Genomic DNA, 21,754 nt, shown 5'->3' with positions numbered 1-21,754 from the left:
CCAATATCCTCTGTTGAGTCTCTAGCTGGCTAAGAAGTACCAGGTCTGAGAATGTTCTGCTTTCTGTCTTTAATCCTTCCTCTTTACCGAGTGCCCATAGTAAAATGGAACTGATTATAAATGGCAAAGGAAAAAGGAAATGATTTGATGTGATGGTGGGCTGTCCCACAGCCCTCTGACTCGTATCCGTCTCTCCGGAGAAAGGGCTCTGGCTGTGCCTGGAGTGTTGTGTCTACAACACTGTGTCCATATCACAGGAACTGCCAAGGGATCAATGGAAGCAAAGGCCAGTCTTGGGTGTAGGGATGCTGCCCAAGCAGAGATGCCGATCTGCATCTTGGAGGTAGTGTGACCATACACTGGACCATCCCAGCTGGAACGCTACTGAGAATGAGGCTGGGAAAACACATCCAAAGTGGGACATATGGTCACTCTGGTCAAAGAAAGATTTCTAAGTGGCTGCTGGTGAATGTTTTGTGCCTAAGCAATACCCGTGTCCTAGAAGAAAAAGCAACTGGCCCTACTTCTCATTCTGGTCCATGTTCTCAGTGATGACACCATGACCCATTCATTCATACCCTGTGTTTATTACTGTGCCAAACTGGAGGAAAATCAAGGAAAAACAGGCCTCGTTTCTAGGAGTATGTCTTGGTTACCGGTTCTAAAGAGTTAGTCTGTAGTCCTTAGAGTTAAAATTTGCTCTTATCACCTGACACACTACAGCAAGTTTGCTATGGGTTTAATGCTTTGTTTGTAATGTAAGTTTCTGGGTGATTTTCACCTATGTGTTTTTTTTTTTTTTTCACCTATGTGTTTTAAAGAGTTTACATACTACTTAAGCATGTCTCTGCCTAAACACACACAGTGGGCACATCGTGCAATGCACACCTCAGAGAGCACCATTCACACCATCCTTTATGTCAGTGGAGCCCTCTAGGATTATGCAGTGAGCAACCTGAATGACCATACACAGTAGCCCTGCTGGGAAACTCTAGTCCCATTTCCCATCAGCCCGAACTGGTATACTTCAGCAGCTAATCCTTACAGCGCTGGACACCCTCCAGATGATGTGACTGTCTGCTTGCCTAGCCATTGCTAAAAAGCACTAAGCCCTCACTCACCTACACACCCTTGTCCTGTGAGGCACAAGAAAACTGTTTTGTCTGTGCTCTGCTTTAAACTTCTCTGAAAACTGATTTAAGTTCAGTGCCTCCTCTTGCCTGATAAGAGAAGACCCACGGCTCTCAGCACAATACCAAGCCTCTTTCTTACTGACCAGGAGAGAAAAACTAAAACAAAAATTCTCCCCATTTTTTTTTTTTAAACAAAGACTCCTGCCCCATGCTTCCCACTGAGACTTGGGAGCCAATAATTAGTTGGCATTAAATCTTCATTGTGTTTTCAACCCACAGTCAGTAAGTCTGTGTCTCAGGATGAAATCAACAAATTTCAAGAGAAGAAATGCTAATCCTGATCCATTTCTGGAGCTAGAAAATGAGTCTTTGGCTATGTGAATACAGAAGTTCCAAGTAAACGCACAGCCACACAGAAGGACACAAGAGTTCAGAGGAAGGCTGGCAATGAGGGGTCAGAGGCAAGTGCAGGGGGCAGAATGAGATGAAGGCATTCCAGCTGGGCTGAGTTCGGAAGACTTCCCAAAATGTGGGGAGGAAAGGGCCTATGCTAGGTGTGTCTAAAACAGCATAAGTAAAGCTGGGTGAGAATGTGGCCAGTGGAGGGTGGTGGAGGACTCCTTAGGTAAAAATGCACATTTATGTTAGTAAGCAGGGGGACCTGAAGTTTGGTGGAGAAAAGAGATGGAGGAGAAGATGTCACATTTTAGCAAATTTTGAATTTCAGAGAGAAGGATTCTAGAAAGAAAGGATAAAGGAGGAATTCTCTGTTTTATAAAGCTGGGAGCCAGGTGCCTTGGTGATGATAAGTGTTTCTACACATGCAATGAAGGATTTCTTTACCCAGCCATGGCTTCAGGAAATAATCTGAGAGTTCTCACTTCTCCTTTCGGCGTCCAGAAAGGGGAATTATCTCCTGGGACATGAAAAGACTTGAAACCAAACTGTCCTCAGCCAAGCTTCAGCCAACGAACCTCATTCAACTGGAACTTCCTTGACTGGCTTTTAATCTACTGCTTCTGAAGCTCTTTGCATCAACACCACTCCGCCTGTGCTTAGTAAACAGTCTTTGGCATGCTGCAGAACACAAAGGCTAAGAGCCTGTGCCCTAAGAGACAGAGCTATCAAGGAGCAGAACTCATTTATTGATTTCAAATCCTATGACACTGGACACGCAGCTTTGGAGCACAAGAGAAGGAGTTCCTAATTCACGCAGAGCGAAGCATTGTCATTCTGTTGCTCCAATCCTTAAGGTTCCTATGAAGAAACCATCTAGAAGAGATAGGCAGTGGTACGTATCTGTTGCACTCAACTCCCTGGAGATTCTAGGTATGTCTTTACCAACACTCCAGGATTTTCTAGATCAGGAGAGAGAGAGGGGCACATGGATGTCAGGCCCCTGATAAGGCCAGTCTGTTTATGTTTTTTAAATGGAATCCAAATTCTTGTTTTCAACCATGATGAACCATAAGTCCGCATAAATCAGGTGTCTGCCCACTGAATTTCACACACAGGAAAATGGCTACTGGTTTACCATGGGGCTTGGAAAGAACCTGGAGCAAGGCGGTGATGGGGGATTTGCCCAGGGACTCCTAGGGCCAGGCCAGGGCTGAGGAGGATTGTCTATGTGCTGGCTTTTAAAGGCCAGGGAGTTTAGCATCTTTTAGAAAAAACACTCCTCAGTTTGATGGTTTTTTTTTTTTTTTTTCCTTTTCTTTAACTATAGAGAAATACCTTTGATGTTGACATCCACCTAGAATGTTACTCACAATCCTCTTAACGGTCATCTGGTAAAATTACTCATTTTTTAGATGAAAAAGTTGGGGCCAAGAGAGGAAAAAGGACTTCTAAGTCACATAGTAAATGATATATCTAGAAGAGAGCCCAGACCCGTGTCCCCTCACACTCCAAATGCCAATTCTATCATCTCATGTTTTTATTGTTTTAAAAACAGATCCAAGAACTTAGAATTCAGTGGTTTGGTTGATAATTATTAGCAGTATTGTGTTGTACATTTTACAAGCTGAACTGCTCAAACAAATGGGAGAAAGAGAAATAAACATTCAGAAATCTACGCTAGATTGAGACCTCTAGTTTCATTTCATTTTTCTCTTAACTAATTTCTCTATTTTTCTCAGCTGCCTTTTTGCCTACAACCCTCCTCACTTTTCTTTTATAATGGGAGAGAAAGGAGAAAGGAAAAGCAGAAAGAAAAGACTTTAAAACATTCCCAGTAGGAGTCCTACAGTGTAGGTATTATTCTCATTTCACAAAACAAGGACACCAAGACTTATTGAATTGAAGTAAATTGCCCCCAAATCACCAAGCTGACCAGTGACAGACTTGGGACTTGATTTTGATTCAGATGCCAAAGCATACATTTTATTTATTTATTTATTTATTTTTGCTTGGTTTGCAGAATTGAGACAAGGATTCCAGCCTGGACCACTCCTGCCTGCTCTGGGATCTTCTGTGCTATGGTTTCCAACCCTAACTGCCCATGAGAATCACTTGGAGCCCTTTAATAAATGCCCCAGGCCTCATCCAAACAAATTAGATCAGAATCTCTGAGGTGGGGCCCTAGTATAATTATATTTTTAAGAAAATGTTCCAGATTCTAATATGCAGCAAGCAAGAAATGAGGACCAGAGAGCATGGTGCTTTCTGAGAGGATTAATGAACGTTTTGAGGTCAATTCATCCTTCAGCTGGGAGTGCACCTTATGTCAAAAGCAGACTCATTCAATAGAGAAGAGAAGAGAAGAAAGAAGGGAAGAGGGAAAAGGGCAGGGCAGGGAAGGGATGGGAAAGGAAGGGAAAAGAAGAAAAAAGATGTCCTTGAGTGATTCTTTCTCCATTAAGTTATGCTGATTCTCTAGTGCTCAGTTTTGCAGCCTCCATGACTACATCCCTGACTCAACAAGAGTTAATCAAGAGGTCTGCTGAGCAGGAGTGGGCTTACTAGAGCTCAGCAGAGGTGCTGAAGCCGAAGGCCAGAGTGCCTTACAGTGGAGGCAGCCACTGGGCTCATGTGCTTGTCTATTGCATCACTTCCCTGCTCTATCTGGAAATTCACATCTGATTGTGCAACGTCGCTCAAGTAAGGCAGAAGGAGCCCAATTAGATCTGATCCCTATCAGTGCAAAACTGCTTATGCCAGAGACAGCTCTAACTGGAACAGATGTTACTTTTGTTTGTTTAAATGATGGAGAGCTTTCCTGGAGAGTTTTAAGTTTGCTGCTGATGTATTCAATTCATCCCTTATAAAAGGAATGGCATGATGGGCACCTGGTAAAACAGAAAGAATCTGAAGTCATCCCAACTTGGGCTTGAATTCCAGCTCTGTGTCTCTGCTCTTATTTCCTGTTGCTTTGAGCAAGTCACTTTGTATTTCTCATCCCAATCTTCAAAATGAGGAACTGGGATTCTTTTAAGGGAATGCAATAAAGTAAGGCAGTGCTTCCAAAATTTTAGAGGTATGTGTGCCGCATCACTTCAGTCATGTAGGACTCTTTGCAACCCTATGGACTATAGCCAACCAGGCTCCTCTGTCCCTGGGATTGTCCAGGCAAGAATACCAGAGTGGGTTGCCATGCCCTCCAAAGGGGTATATGAGATGGCATTAATCAACACTGAACCACACAGTGAGACAATGATTATGGTTTTCATGATCTTTCACGCCATACGATTATATCAAACAGATGGGGGTCTAGTCTCTAATCTGGCTATTCCGCTCTTTAACAATGAAAGAGTTGGTCTCAGGTAACTGTATATGTTCTTAGGCAACTGTGTGCAGCTGAAGCTTAATAATGCTGATTTACATTTATTTCAACAGCTGCTTTTATGGCATGTGCTACCTACTTGGAAGTGAAAGCATTAGTCGCTCAGACGAGTCCAACTCTTTGCAGCCCCATGGACTGCAGCCCGCAAGGCTCCTCTGTCCATGGGATTCTCCAGGCAAGAATACTGGAGTGGGTTCCCATGCCCTTCTTCAGGGGATCTTCCTGACCCAGGGATCGAACCCAGGTCTCCTGCACTGTAGGCAGATTCTTTACCATCTGAACCCCAGCTACTTACTTATGGTAGGGTGACAAAGTTACCTTTAAGTGAAAAAAAAAAAAAAGTGGTTAAAAGAGTAAATGATGGTCCACAGGTGGTACACACAGAGGACAAAAAAAATTAAGGTGATACCAAAAGTCCAAGTTTAGGAAAAATTGAGCTAAAGTATGAGGCAGCATCTCATATCATGCCTCTGAATAGAGTGAATATTTGGTCAGTCTTCCAGAGAAAGAAGAAATGACTGAATTGCTCCTTGCACTCTGGTTTGAAATAAGCTCTTTAAGAGAAAGAATATGAGTCTGCATATTCTGATGGATGAACAATTCACACTGACTACAGGATTTATGTCACCTCTGGGTTGTCCTTGGGTTGACCTAAAAATCCTGGCTTTAAAAGGGTAAGTCTGCTGCTCAGATTTTCTATACTTGGTGACTCAGAAGTGGGAAAAAAAAAGTTGGAAAATGTCATTTATCATCTAATATTCAAAAGAAAATACTAGATCACATTGATTTTTGATGACAAGCTATGAGAGAAAAGATCCATATTTCATCAGGTCTTTGAAATGTCAAATTTTCTACTGATTATTACTCTTAGTAAGATAAGAAAGTGAAAGTGAAAGACTATTACTATTCTGTGACCACATGACCTCAGGAGCACAATAAGAGACTAAGGATTAGGAGGGAAAAGAAAATCACATTTAAATTTAAACACCTATGGCCTTTGCATCTTGTTACTTTTTCCTAGCAAGGGATACAAAACCCCAGAAATAGTCAATGGTTGTTGACTACAACAATTTTTTGTTTATTTTTCATGAATGCCACTTTCAACCATAAGACATGATGTCACAAAGTTCTTAAAACATGACATGATTCATTTAACCAAAGAAACAGAGAGTAAAATAATCTATATACTAGAAGTTGTCATAGGAAATGAATTTTTTTTCCTCTTGAGTGGTAAATGAGTTCACCAGCCTTGGGATAATCTATTATTATAAAGTCATGTGGGTCCTTCTGGTAAAAGTACAAGCATCAAATTCTGATATTGGCTTTCTGCTTGTGGGCTGTTCAAAATTTTTAAATGTTTCCATCTAATTCAAATCCAAACCTAGTGCAAAACTTATTTTTCCAAAGGAGTTCAGAAGTTCATCTCTGATTCTGGCTCTGCCATCTCCCTTTAGGTAAGTATCATCTGGGAGCCAGCCATAAAATGAGTAGGTTATGGTAGATTCCCTAATCTACCATACATCAACAAGCGCCAGGCAGGTAATATAAACAAAGGAAACTGGCCAAGAGTAAGGTAATAGGAAGGAGGGGCGGGGATGGTGAGCAAGAGAGTGTGACTGCAGCCACCATCAGCTCTAGATACCTGTCAGCCAGGAAAAGAGGCCCATGGTTGACAGAGCCTCTGAAATGTCAAGAGTAGCTGGAAATCCATCTCTGAAATGACACTCCTCTTAATTTATTATTATTGGCAGTGAATTAAAAATGGTTTTAAAACATGATGCAGGCAAAACCAACATAACCACAGGTTATAACCAACACAGCCTCAGATTCAGCCAGTGGCTAACCATTTAATGACTTCTGCATTAGATGATCAATCTGAGCTCCCATAGCCTTGAGTTCTAAATAGCAAAGTTAGGCTTTTGTGTGATGCCTGTATAGTGGAGGATTTGACACTGTTTGAGAAAAATGGGAGAGGATCTGGGTTGTTAGGGAGACAGTGTGTCCTATTGGTGGTTGCAGAAGGCTGATGTATCCGCCTTCTGATACAAGAGGTATTTGCCCAGTGCCATAGAACACTGTTCCTCTAAGCTCTTACAACAGGGGCAAAATAATAATATTAACAACAACAACACCTCCTTTGCTTATTTGAAAATGGATATGCCACTCCTAGATTTTAAATTTTGTTAATTCTTTTTATGAATGGGGAAGGAAAAATGTCAAGCAGAACAACAGGACTCCAAACAATCGGGTAGAAGAACAGATAAAGCATGACTGCTTTTCTTTTGGGAAGGAAGTGCTGCATAGACACCTCCCATCCTCCAGAGGGCAGTGTTATTACTGAGCCTTTGCTTGAGTAGATAAAGGTACAAAATAAGGACTGGTGCCATTTTTGTCTTTTTCTGGGGGGGCATAGATGGCTCTGTTACCCAAATCTTTCTGTATCCAGTTTCAGCTGTATCCCCACACCACTCTCATAACAAGAGCCTTCTATGTGGAAGAGAGCTGAGCCTGAAACTTGTTCCCCAATTTCCATTCTAATTTTTAGCTCTGCTATATTGAGCAAGAAACTGTCTCCTTGACTCAGTTTCCTCATGTATTACGGAGAATATTAGCAATGTCTACCTCAAAAGGTCAACGTTAGATTAAAGGAAATCCTACCTATCCAGGGGAAATGCCTAGTTTTAAGTACAGAACAACATTCCCTTCCAAAGTTCTTTCCTCATCTAAATTCCTCCTGCTATAATTAGAGTTTATTTGCTAATCTTTTGCCCTCCATGATGAGAAATGATCTCTGAATCTAAAAGAATTATTAGATTGAATTATATGGAACTGTCACTATTCCACATTATTGATTTATTAAATGGCGACTTCATATGGTTCAATATAATATGTCACAAACCCAATGGAGGAAAAGCAGCTTCCTTTTCACACTGGTTCTGAAACACATCTGACCAGTTTATTATGTTTACATTTGAGAAAAGATCTTTAGTAGAGGAACAGACACTTTCTCATCACAAGTAAACTTCATTCGTTATCCACTTCCAGCTTACAGAGTGCTTTGTGTAAATATACCTTCCCTTAAGTCACAGCAACACTGGGAAATGGATGTCAGCACGCAGCTTTTCACACCCTCCTCAGCGTGTCACTGTGGATATGCCCTAGAGTTGGGGGGGGAATAATGGTCTACTGTGGTTCCAGCCTTTTGTTTAACAAGTATTTCAATTAACAAAAAGAATAATGTCAAGAAACCCTTGCCATTCACTGTGGAGGATAGACTAGATAAGATGTGGTTCCACAAACACTAAGATCAAATGCACAGATGCCCAGGGGCCACCCAGATCTCATACGCCTGGTGCACTTTCGACAAGGACAAGAGGTCCTTGCATTTCTTTAACTTTCTATTGGCTGAAACTCTTGTTAATTTCAGCGTGGTAGTCGGAGGCACCATTCCAGTTTCAATCCTGAGGTAGTTTCCAGGCATAAAGACACACACACAAAAAAAAAAAAAAAAGAAAAAGAAAAATCTACCACAAAACCCAACAGATGAGAACTCCCCAACAAATTTCGTTTATTTCATAGCCTCAAAGAAAACAATTGTGACAGTTCTGTAGGTGTCATCATAACTGTCCTTTGTTCATTCTTTCATGCAATAACTTTTTAACTTTTCAGTGAGTACCTACTATGTGCCAGGCTCTGTCTGAGACCAGGGTCAGCAAACTACCTGCCTGAGGGCCAAATCTGGCCCCGAGTCTGTGTTGGTAGATAAAGTTTATGCAACATAGCTACACTCATTCACTTACACGTTGTGTATGGCTGTTTCCTGGTAGAGCTGAGTAGTTGTGACGAAAGTCAAGTGACCCACAAAGCCAAAAGTATTTACTCTCTTGCCATTGACATGAAAAGTTTGCTGATTCTATTCTAGAGAAAGAGGATACAGCACTAAAGAAGAGAAACAAAGTCCGCAGGTGTCTTAAGAGGCTCCTGTTTAGAAGACTGCACTGGATGAACACTTCCTACTTAAACTAAGAGGGAGACGGAGTTTGACCCATGGGATCAAAGTCAGTGCCATTGCTGAGGGCTTATAAGAAACAAGACCAGGGGAGACAGGTGTGGAGACAGATGTGCAAAAAGGGGTTAGAGAGAGGATTAGTTAATGTGGAAACCAGCTGGAACAGGCAGGCCACGGAGAGGTCCCCAAACACACGGCTGGGTTAGATGGAGTATGTATCAGAATCGCCTGGAGACATCACTAAACAGGTAGAATACTGGGCCCCACTCCAGAATCTGAATTTGAGTCCCTGAGGTGTGGCTGAGCTTCCACATTCTTAGCAGATGCCACCGGGTGATGCTGAAGCAGGTTTAGGTTTGAAAAGCACTGGATTAGCGTGGAGTTTTAGTGAACGGTCGGAGGTGCTCCCCACGAGGACTGGCCTGAAGTCCGCTGTGGCAGGTGAGAAGGGGGAAAGAATGTGGGCACAGACACAGAGGTAGATGCAGTGAAAAGGCAGTTTATTGTCTATTAACACTGTACAGAGGAACAGAGAGAAGCTACAAGTACAGCATCGGCTGTCGCTGGCAGTGTTATTTCTGAAGTCAGCTTTTGTTTTGTTTTTCATCTGAAGGAGACAGAACAGTCAAAGTACACTTCAGGTTACAAAGTACAGCAGCTAGTCCAGAAAGTCTAGTTCAGAGTATGCACGACAGTCTCCCGCCCCACCCATCCCACCCCCAACCAACCACAAAATGGATATATTTACAGAGATGTCACTCACCACGAGTGAGCCGCTAAAGCTGAACATTCCAATCAACAACCTACATTCATTGAAAAGCTGCCGCAGACACAACATTTTCTCGAACCCCTGTGTGATGGGATTAAGTTAGGAGCTTGAGAGGAGGAATGAATGTTCCAGGACTCCACCAAGGAGAGAACTCTTTCCAATGACCAGGATAGGATGTAACAGAATTGGAGTTGGAGCTGCACACAGAATAGCTGAGATCAGGCCTTGCCCGGTGGCCTCTTTGTACATAAAGACATGTTGCACAACCAAGTGACTGAATGTCTCCCTGACCACCTCATCTTGAAACTGAGAGGTTCCCATAGTAACAAGAGGCTAAGGGCACACTGGCTCTCCCTACCACCCTCAGGCAGTTACATAGCTCTTTCTGGAGTTGTTGTCATGACAGTATGCTTCACAGCTGGACTTGAGTTGGGCCTGTTGGAGGGATTCTGAAGATAAAGAAACTAAAATGATTTGTCTGGGAACTAGAAAGGCTATTTTTCTTGAAAAGGAGAGTGTTTAGGACTCTGCCTTACTGGAAAAAAAAGGATCTTGGTCTTTTAGGGTAGGAGAAAATGACCCCATCCTAGGAAAGGATGCTTCCTGGGAGAAGAGTCTAAGAGGAGAAGGGAGCAGATGCTGAGGCTTGACCTCTGACCTCTGGTGTGAGTCAGACAGTGGAACAGGTGTGGGTGAAGATATTCATGAGCCTGAGTATGACTGTGACGGGAACTCAAGAACTTGGTAGAAAATTAAGGAAAAAATCTAAGAACTCTAAAAATTCAGTATCTCCTTTGTGGATGGATAAGGATAATCCTTTCCAGTCTCTACTTAACTCTGGAAATAAGATGCAGCCCTGTTGATATTTACAAGGCCAATAACATTTGGTAAGTTTCATATTGTTGGTTTATACATTCATGTATATTGTGTACAATATGCAGATGGCCAGATGCCTCTGACTCACCATTTCATATAAATAACTCAAATGTACCATAATATTATAAGTGGTCCCTTAACCTCACAAGTTGCAATTACTCCTTAAATATGTGAAAGAGTTAGACTTTGATAATTGCTGGGCTTGGCTTTCATTTAAAACAGCTATCTCCTTCCAAAAGATCATTCTACATTATTAAAGGTGTGGCCCAGAGAGCTATCAAGCTATATAACAGGTTATCTAATGACAGGTATAGAAAGTTTGATCGTACAACCTAGATCTGCTGGTGTAGGGGCAGGTCACAGGACCTCTGCTCATGCCTCCCAAGGTCTGGGCGAGTGCTAACAGAACTCAGCAGAAAGTTACCTTAATGGAATAGAGAAATATAACTCAGTAAATCAAGGGTGTTTTCAAAGTCAAGCTTCATAACTCATCTAGATTTCATTATAAAAATATTTTTCCTTAAAAAAATAAATAAACATAAACTATTCCATTTCTATAACCACTCCCTATTCCCCTCTATACCACGCCACTCATCTTAGACTACAATGAATGGCACACCCCTCAGGGAAGGCTCAATCACAGCATGTAAGCCCGTCTCATTCAATTTGCTTTTTGAAGCTATGCCGATTGTGCTTAGAAACATGCGCCCAGATCTAGGTAGGGGGTCCACAAGTTCACCTCCCTTAAGGCGGGAAGGACTGCAGGAGGTCACACCTTGCATGAGGCCCACCCCAGGAATGTCAGAGTGGGAGAGTGCTCACAAGGAAGTCTTTGACTCGTAGAAGGGCAGAGGCAACGCCCAAGCTCCGCCTACTTTATTCCCCCTGGCTCAGAACTGCAAGGTTCTGCCTCGGCTCCTGGGAGGAAATTCACAGCTCTAAAGAAGGGCTGGGTAGGGGTGGGGAAGAGAATGTTGTGCTCAAACAGCTTTGGAATACAACCTGTGATTTTGAAAGGACAGAAAAGAACATAAACATCGATGCTAAGGCAAACTTTCAAATGGCACATCAGAACTCATTTTTTTTTTTTTTGTCATTCATTTTGTTAACATCACAAGGCAGATACATTCTGTAAACATATATACCATACAGTACATTAACCATAGGAACACAAAAGCCACCCTGTCATTCATTTCTTTCTGTGTTTCTGTTCTTTTACTCCAGAAGGACTGCCTGAAGTCTAGAGGGAATTTTGTGGTTCATGAGATGTACTTTTCTTTTGATAAAAATGCAATGACTTGCAAAAAATAGCCCCAGGTGACTAGTAAGAGGCAATATGGGGAAAAGATGAACCTGTAGAAACTTAGAAAATAGTCACAAAATATAGAAAAGTCATTAATTTCAGGAAACATTTTGTTTCCCTGCTTAGTAAAAGACAGCATTGAAAATTCTTTTATAAAAGTTAAGGCTGCCCAGATCTTTGATGCAGAAAGTCTGTGGTCCCCACAAGATACATATGGTATTTTCACACTGACAGCAAGTTTTTTGTGCTACAGTTCAGACCTTTTAGACTGGAGTGGAGAGGGGACACAGAGGCCTATTTAAGTCATACAAAATTAAGGGGTGGTAGGACAAGGCTGATTCAAGGATTCCCCAGGGAAATTACCCCTGGAAACTTTCAGGATGTAATTTTTATTCTAGCCTTTCTACATTCAAATAATAAGTATTTTGGTTTCTATTAAAATGGGGGTTATATTATGGAGTTTGCTGAAGCTATGAAAATACAGATATATATCAGCATCGTGCTCCTCATAAAAGATGGACTTTTCTTTTTCCCAAGAAAATGCAGGGAAGTTTTCCTGATAAGACCAGAAGAGGTCTTCACAATGAAGATGAACTGGTCCCAGGAATCCAAGATCTCATCCTGCTCATTACTTGGAATTGTTTTGTGATATATACCATCATTCCATGTATGCGCTGGGTCATAATAATACTACCCAGTAGCACAAGAGACGCTTTCTGGTTCTGTCCTCATCAGCAGAGCTACACATACCTTGATTAATAAATTGAGGAGCTTCTAAAAGATTACACATCTACAGAGTTTCGGAAACTTATCTTTTAACCATGCTGAGAATTCTTGGTTTCAATGATGAATGTGCACACTGCCAAAGTACAACATAAAACTGTTCTTGCCTTGGAATGGTTTTTGTTGTAAACAAAGTAACATTGCAGGAGATCAGAATATTCCCACAAGGTATGGGCCCTTTGGTGGGCTGAACTCCACAAGTGGGTCTGTTAACAAACAGAGATGGCTGAGCTTCTAGATTTTAAGTGAGAACAAAAGTAAGTCCTCCATGCGTATTTTGCCTGTGTTCATCTGTGTTTTACACTGACAGAGTTACTTTTTTTTTTTAAAGGAACAACTGGTTTAGTGATTTAGTTTTTGCCTCTATCACCGTATTCCCGCCACCTCTTTTGCTACCCACTGGTTCACTGGCATTAAATAAATGGTCATCATCAAGGGTGTTCTATGGTCCCTTGAAATGTAATTCTGAACGAAGTGAAAAGAAATAAGCTGTTTTCAGACTTGGGCTCAACGTTTTGCTCCAGAGGTGATACTGTATCTCTAGGAAATTACATAGAGATATTTTCCCCCTTTTATAAAAACTTACCCCTAACCAAATAAAGGTTTCCTTGCATTTAGGAAAAACACATTTATTGCCAGAAAAAGTAAAATGGACTAGAGGGGAATCAGAAGCTGATATGCGTCATTAACATTTCAGAGTCAAATCAAATCAACTCTAGAATTTGTTTGTGTTTTCTGAAAGCCTTTGGATAGTTTTAGGAAACCATGATTGGGGTTTGGCCAGAAAGGAATTCCTAGTGTCTTGTCCTCTTTACTCCCAATATTAAGTGACATTACTGGACACTGTCAAATCACTTTTAGAGGCAACTAATTTTGCTTATATAAGGAAAATAATATAATTGTAAGTAAATAAAGCACAGAGTGAAAAAAGAAAATCCCCTTCCTTTTGTCCTATTGCACATCAAAGGGAAAAAACAAGTCAAAGGTATACAAGTCACCACGATTTTTCAGGATATGCAAGATTTATGTTTACCATTTTAACTCTAAAAGAATCTTTTTAATTTCATGCCATTGAGAATCTATTTATAAGTAAATGAAATGTCCCTCCTTTCCCTCTTCCCATTTAAAAGGGTTCTGAGTCTATGATTTGGAAAGAAAGTCCAACTATGACCTCAAAAATGACCATGGTTTTGTATTGATAGCTTTCTTACTGATTCTCTAATTAGTCTGGTGATGTAGGTCAACACCCTGAATTTTTGAAGGGCATGATGCCATACATCATGAAGTTTTTACAGAGACAATGCCAGCACCAGCAGGAAAGGTAGAATGTTCACAGTCACAATTCTGTTTATATCTTCACTATGAAAGATAGTTCCTTTTTGCTGTAGATGCGATTACAGGTTTCATCCCATTAAAGAACTGGCTGACTCTGAATCCCCCACTGTGACAGGAAAACGAGGCAAGCTATACAAATATATATGCCATATCCAAACACATCTTCATTTTTTGTGGCCACACATCATTTTTCATAAAGGTAACACATCTTACTTGAAAAACCATTTAAATCATAAGTTTCCCTAGTAAATGCAGAGAATGAGCTTTAATTCATATAATCTGCTAACCCCTACACTAATTATCAATAAATGAGAGCACAGAATATCACTGGTCTGTTAGATCTCATGTGTGGTGTTGTAGTGAGAGGTACAGAAAATTTTCTTCATGAAAAACTAACTCACTGATGGAAGCTTAGGTCAGATCAGGGAATCAGCTGTCCTGAGAGACTCTGGTTCTGTTTATCAAACAACACACCCAAGGCTAAATTCTATCATTCCACTCACTAACTGTGCTTTTAAAAACTCATACGGAATAGTTTTCATCCTCAAGTGAGGAAAAAAAAATATATCAGAAACTTATATTATTTCTTTCTAAATAAATTATTAAAATCAGAGATTGTCCAAAACATTGAAGCTGCTTTCTTTTTCTAATAGGTTTCTCTGGCTTGTCTTCTTCTAACTTTTAAAATGATGCTTAAACAAGCATTTACTGAGGAGCATGAAGCTGAAAGTAGTGAGGTTTATAGGCAGCAAAACCAGATATTATTTCTAGATAATAGAGCAGTTTTATTTAAAAACAGCTGCTTTGCTGAACCTGAGAGTTAGAGAGAATTCCCTCAGCTGTTCAAAATCAAGCCATGGATGGAATCACCTTAGAAAGTAGAACTTAGCTCATTAATTTTCCCTTTTTAAACTTTTTTTGGTTTACATATTGGTGATCAAATGACTTATTTTGTGCTCATTAAGTGTAATTGTTTGAAAACTAAAAAACATTGTTTTTCCCCCTTCTAACTGGAATAAGTACAATTTCAAGCCAATATATTAAAAATAATAAATTTAGCACTAAGAAAGCTACTTAGGACAAATTGAGTTGGTTCTGAAATAAAATTCTCTCCAGGTCACTTTGCTTTTGCCTCCTCTCAATACTTTTCACGGAAGTTGAACTTGATCTAGTGCATCTTATCATATATTTTTAAAATTTAGGTTCTATGGAACATGGATAAATTTGTGAATTATCTGCAACAATACTAAGAACATTTGGCAAAAAACTTAAAAGATATATTTGTTTTAAAATCAATTCAAATGCTACAGCTTTATTTCATTGCTCTATTATTATTTTATTATATTGCTTCCCTTTGGTTCTTTTATACCTGTGGCTATTTGCTTTGGGAGAAATGCTAAGAATTTAAAGAACTGTTCATTGTGTTCTAGATAAAAACCACCCTTGATGTTCTGGAATCTTTATAAGTTGAGAAAACAATATTGAAGAAGCTCAGTTATGTGCCACTCACTCCATCAGTATTTTGGAATGAATTCAAAGTACTTAAAGTGATAAGAGAGGTCTTTCTTCATCTTTGAAACCTTTTGTCCCCCCCTACATTTTAAAGTTTAATTTTGCGGGGTGGATAAACCTACACGGTGAAGGTACAGGTAACATTTTCTTTTTTGTAGGGACATAAAGAAAAGAGTCCAGATGGAAAGCTCTGGAATCAACAGGGCAGGTGAATGAAGAGTTAATTCAGGAACAGCACCGTCCACAATGGATGGACCGGAAGCATGCCAGCAACCACTGCAGGTCAGAAGGCCTGTTTTAGAAATATGGTCACTACAGAGAAACTTCTCAAAATGACCACTTCATTGAAAACAGATTAACTGATCGGAATATATCCATGAAAAAGAAAACAATACAAAAATTTACACTTTTTTTTTTTTAGAGAATAAAAGCAAGGTTCAGGGATTTGCCTAAGTTTGGAGATCACTACTGATGCTCAAAACAATGCTTGTTTCATGTCCTTAGAAAGTTAAAAATGGTGCTTCTTATATAATGGGTCCATCAGTTAAGTCATAAGAAAGAGAGACAGCTGCTGATGGGCAGGTTATGGAATTAGTCCCTATAATTCAGCTGTAATAAGCACTGGGTTCTTTTTCTTTTACATCAACTTCATTTCAGTTTTAACAGAAGGAAAGCCAGAGATGCACAATACTGTAACCTGGAAGCTTATGTAAGGCAGCAAAAAGCATCACCCTAGATCGAACAAACTAAGTAAGGTCCACTTTTGGCTACACCAGTGTCTGGCTAGACCCCACAGCATTTTGCCACATAAGATACAAAAGCAAAGATCCACAGTAAGGGAGGCAAGTGAGAAATCAGCGACCTGGCGATGTGTGACTACATGATAGGAACACGACAAAATGATTCCCCTGGTGCCCACGGGTTCAATTCCAGTCAAATGAATTAAGGCTACGAGATCACTGGCTGATATGAAGAGTCCATTCCAATCGAGCAGTAAGGAACCGATTCCCTCTTGAAGACACAAGGAAAAGTTTAGAGGAAAAGCAAGTTCTTGGAAAGAGTGAAGCACACACATGCATGTTGTCTCTGAGCTGAGGAAACTGGAGAAAAAAAATGAAAGGGGAAAAAAATAAGAGGGATCAAAGCAATCCAACTGCAAGGCAAGGCAGGTGTTTGCTTCCAGTTCACAGTATCGCAGTTAGTGGTACAGTGAGGTCTACGTAAGTGGTGGAGAGCACAGAGGCTGCCCGGAAGAAAGGGGAAGAAAGAAGTGGTCACATGACAACACAGCATTGACAGCGCTTTTTCTTTTGGGTACCTGGGGCTGGCTCCGTGGCCAAGCTCTCTTCCTTCCCTTCAGGGGATGAGGGTGTCTCAGTGGTGTCTGAGATGGGTCTCCCGGACACCAGCTCGGCTGCATTCCCATCAATGGTGGACACGTCTGTCACCGTCTTCTCCCTCAGTGACTTCTCATCATCTTCATCAATGAGGACCAACTCAGCCTTGATGGTTTCATCATAGCCTAGCACCTTCTTCGTCTCCTCTTCATCCTCGATATTTTGGTAGCCCATGAAAATCATGGTGACTGGCTGATCCAAGTTTGCCTCCGGCCCTTCAGTGCTGGGGGCTGGAGCCTGCTGCCCTGGGTTCCCAGAAGAATGATCTTTCCTAGACTTATGGACCATTTCTAACTTGGCTTCTTTGCAGAGCATGTGTTCCTTAGGGTGGCTGAGGCTCCCATCTGCAATCCCAGTCCTTTCTGACACGTGCCCTCCTCTTAAGCTTGATTGTCCAGCTTTCTGAATAAGCTCTTCTACATCCTTTGAGCTTAATGTGTGCACTCCGTTTTCTACTATGGTGCCTCCTGAGTGCACCTCATACACTACTTTGGTACCATCATCAAAGACTTTGACTCCTCTCTGATGGACCCCCTCTGGGCCAATGGTGGGTGTAGAGAGAGTCTTGGTCTCTCCCGTTTGTTTGTCTTTCTCCACATTAATTTCCATGGCGTACACAGCTTGAACGAAAACAAGAGAAAGGAAGTGCATGTTACAACAAAAAAAGCCAGTGAATGGTTAATTGCCAAACAGACAAAAAAACGGTGTTGTGCCCTTTCTAGTCTAACCGCCAAGCATCTTGAGTGTTAGAGTGGGTGCACTGTGGACAGAGGTGATTATATGTGTGTTTTAATACAGCAGCTAAATGCACTGGGAAGATGTGTACAGAGTTACCATTTCTCAACGGCACTCAAACTTCCAAGGAAGAGGAGCTAAATAAGGTCACGAGCGACTGTTGAGATCCACTGTGACACGTTGCAGGGAAACTGATGACATGCAAGTTCACCTTGATTGGCAGTGTACCCTAGACTGAGACAATTTTAAAGCCCTTGGTTAGGATGTAACCTAGTTCCAAAATCTTAAATCTTTTTAAAGAACTCTTTTACTGAGTGTTCTTTTTTTTTTTTTTTGACATTTCGCTTTTCTGTGAATGGAGATTATGCGAAGGGTTTTGCAAGATGGCACATGGCCATCCTTTACTGTATTCTAAAAGGGGACATTTGCAAAAATGGAAAGCTATGAAAGGAGTCAGGTTATATGCTCTGTGGGCTTCAGTCACTTAGCTAGGTTTCTAAGACAAGACCTAGAAGAAGAAAGACTAGAGGGGGCATTATCCCAAGACACGGGAATTCGAGGACAGCGCTCACAGAAGGCCTCTTTCTGCCCCCGTGCACACCCTGCCAAGCCCTCAAGGTTCTGCCCCATGCTGTCACCCCCAGCTGCTGCCTTCTCTCCGTCCCACTGTCATCACGCAATCTGAGATAGACTCCCTCTCTCTTAGATGATGATCACAAGAGCTCCCTACCTGGTCTTCCCAGGTACCACTCTCAGCCTCTCCAACATCCCAAATCCTGGGGCCAGTCTGAGCTTCCTCAGGACCAGCTCTTTCCTGTCCTGTAGACTCTCACGACACTCCATACTTTCTGACCTATTGCCTCAGAGGCTCCCCGTGAGGTGCATGTTCTGGATGGGAGGAAAATTGGCCTCAGACCCACGGAGCCAACTGTCCCCAGACACCCTTTCCCTGAATGACCCACAGATACATCGACCTCTGCAGCTTCAAAACTGAATCCATCTTCTTTCAAAACTCCCTGCAGTTTTGATGAGAGCAAAGTCTTGGTGGGACAAGCATAGTCTTGGTGAGAAGTTAATACCTAGTCTCTCAAGCAAGAAGCCTCAGAATCATACTTGATTTTCCCTTTCCTTCCTAATTCCCCATCGTCAAGCAACTGCTGAAACTAATTCTGCTTCAGACCCATCCCCATGCACCTCCTCACCATTATCTCTATAACCACCACCTTAGACCAGACCTTCTTCACAATAGCCTGTGTCCGATTTCTATCTGCTACCTCTGTCATTTCACTTCTAGAGGGCCAAAGGAGAGGAGAATGGTTTTTACAATTTTAAAAAAAGCATTCATGTTGATGTACAGAAGACATCAAGCCAATATTGTAAAGCAATTATCCTTCAATTAAAAATAATTTTTTTAAAAAAAGAATTGTTATGAAAAAGAAGAAAGGAAAGAAAGAACTTATGAATAAAGGCAAGAAAGAATTTAAGAAAGAGAAAAGGAAAGAACAAGAATACCCAGCAGAGATCATACATGGTTCACAAAGTCTAAAATATTTATGATCTGGCCCTGTATAGTAAAAGCCAGCCGATCTCTGTTAGCCTAGGCTCCACCCTGCCCACAGAGTTATCTTACAAACTCTCCATCAGCTGTTGTGTCTGTAGTGGGTAAACACCAAACTCCTTAGCTTGGCATATAATTCCCTTGGCATTTGTCTGCAACCTTCCTTTCTTGTCTTGTCTTGCCTTGCAGCCTCTCTCATTCCACATGCACTCAGGCCATAACAGAGATCTCACTGTTCCCAGGACATCTTTCCATGACCATTCAAATCTATGCTGTCCTTCTGCCTAGACTGTTTTGTCCCTTCTCCACTGACAGACTCTAGAGTCTGGTGTCACATCTCTGCTTGTCATCGCCGTTGAGTCCCTATCTCTTTCTGAACTATAAGTTCCCCACTGTGTTAAAAAGATCCAAACTATCTTTCCAATCAACGTTTTGTTGTTTCCTTTCCCTGGAGAGCAGCTAAAAAATACCATCTCACACCTAACATTCCCTGCTTTTAAGATTCCTTTCTCTTGAAATGTCCTACTTTTGAGTTTCTTTATATCCAAATGTGTCTCATCCACTGATGCTCAGGTCAACTGCACCCTCTTCCATGAACTTTCTTTGATCACCCCATTTCTAAGTTATTCCTCTCTTCTCAAGATTCTCTGAACACTTTTTCTAAACTCTAAGGGCACTTAACACTTCCCAGTCAGTAATTTAATTATTTGTGGGAATGTTTTATTAGCTCCACACATTTTTAGGATCCCGGAAGGCTAGCTTTTTGCCTGGCATCTTTCAGTGATTCTCCCTGCCCCAAACACCTACCTCAGAGCCTTTTGGATAGAAGGTACCTGCTAAACATACCTGTGAAACAAATGCTACTAATTGAAAAGTCTAATTGGTTGTTTTAATCTAGTGACAAATAGTTTATATGACACGGATGAAAAGGTATACACAGTGATTAATGTTTGTACTGGGTGAAAAATAACAATGGTATTTTGTCTGCTTATAAGATATAATCTGATCATGGTTAACACTTAAGAAGACTTTGAAACAAATTCCAATGCTTTATTTTCATTGTGTCCGTTTTGAAAGTTTCACTTGCTCAGCACAAAGATCTTGAGTTTCTTTAAGTGACACAGTGGGAAGCCAACCAATATTTGTCAAAAAGGTACATCAACTCATACAATGACGGTCATATCAAGAGAACTATGTCTGTTATTTCCTGATTTTCCACAAAATGTGTTATCAAATAGAATAGGCATTTAAAATCTTGCATGGGCTCCAAAAACCTGTTCTTTAAATATTACATTTATATTAAAAGGCACAGTTTTGGGATGAAATATTGCATCCTATCACTATTAACACACTCATGGTTTGGTCTCACATTCCCTGTCTGCCTTCACTCTCTTCTCTTTAGTAAGACATTTCAGGCAAACACTTTGAGAAGCTCTAGCTTAGACAAAGGCAATATTTTTGTTTATTGTTTGTTTTTTTGAGATTTTTTGAGATATTATTGACATATAACATATGTTAGCTTAAGATGTATGATGTGATGATTTGATATACATATATACTGCAAAATGATTACCAAAATAAGGCTAGCTGTCCCCTTCACCCCCTTACATAATTGCCAGTTTTAGGGGTGATAACTTTAAAGATCTACTCTCTTAAGACAATATTTAGACTTCATGGATACACATATGAGAATGTTACTAGACATTCAGAAAATCACAAAGGAAGTGTGAGCATTTTTCTTAAATGTGTTGTTTGTGACTAAGTATTTCTATTTCACTTCAGCTCTCAGCCAATAATATCCCAAATATGAACGAGGGTGGATATGAACCAGCAGGGAGATAAGATTTATGTTTTGTTTAGGAGGCATGCAAACAATCTTTAAAATTCTGCTTTTTACTGCTGCCAAAGACCTCTCCCTCACATCATGCCCTCATCCCTAACCACAATGAATGCTCTCTAATCTGCCCTTTTCTTCCCACAAGTTTCCCCATGCCACAGGTACACGATGATGAGGATCGTAAGGGCTTGGTACCTGCGTTCATCTTATTGAAAAAAAAAAAAAAATGAGGAGGAGGGTACTGCGCAGGGAAGGAAGGTTTCTGGAGAGCCCTTGAAAGAGATTTCTAAAGAGCCGCATGGACATAAAGAAAAGTATTTGAGGAAGGACCAGGAAACAGAGAAAAAAAGGAAGGAGTGCAGTAGATGTTCCAATGATGGGTTGATTGGAGTCTGGAAGTATGTTTTTATAAAAGGATATAAGTATTGATTTCCAAGTATTACACACTGATGGCCGTGAGACTGGAGGATACAAGCATGTCTGTTCTGCCTTCCGACAGCCCAGTGAGAGAGCAAGGAGCATCTCCATTTTGCTAATGAAGAATAAGAACCAAAGGGGCCAGTTTCTGCAAAGGGATACAAATGGATGACATCACTGGTACTATGACTTTGAGCTCTGTGTTTGGTTTCCTTGGTTTTTCTCCCCCACAGCTCTTTCATCCATAGAAGGGCCACCTTGGAGAAGCAGAGATACCTTAACGGGGTTGATGAGCCTAGCTTCTAGGTT

At 41.0% G+C, this 21,754-nt stretch overlaps 1 protein-coding gene across 5 annotated transcripts in view; it reads right to left on the bottom strand.

Annotated features, from left to right (window-relative positions):
• PALM2AKAP2 (PALM2 and AKAP2 fusion) overlaps window positions 1–21,754 on the bottom strand; it is a 492,701-nt gene that overhangs the window by 193,417 nt on the left and 277,530 nt on the right. For 3 of the 5 annotated variants that reach the window (XM_043453110.1, XM_043453108.1, XM_043453107.1), the window contains one exon: window positions 16,820–17,518. The exons of 1 other annotated variant lie outside the window; for it this stretch is intronic. In XM_043453110.1, the coding sequence (XP_043309045.1) occupies window positions 16,820–17,518 (699 nt within the window). Of the gene's footprint in view, window positions 1–774; window positions 17,519–21,754 lie in introns of those variants that run through there. One more of the 5 variants, XM_043453115.1, reaches the window with a different exon arrangement.

Source organism: Cervus canadensis, chromosome 30 (assembly GCF_019320065.1).
Source record: "Cervus canadensis isolate Bull #8, Minnesota chromosome 30, ASM1932006v1, whole genome shotgun sequence".
Lineage (NCBI taxonomy): Eukaryota > Metazoa > Chordata > Mammalia > Artiodactyla > Cervidae > Cervus > Cervus canadensis.
This window is presented reverse-complemented; position numbering and strand designations above follow the sequence as displayed.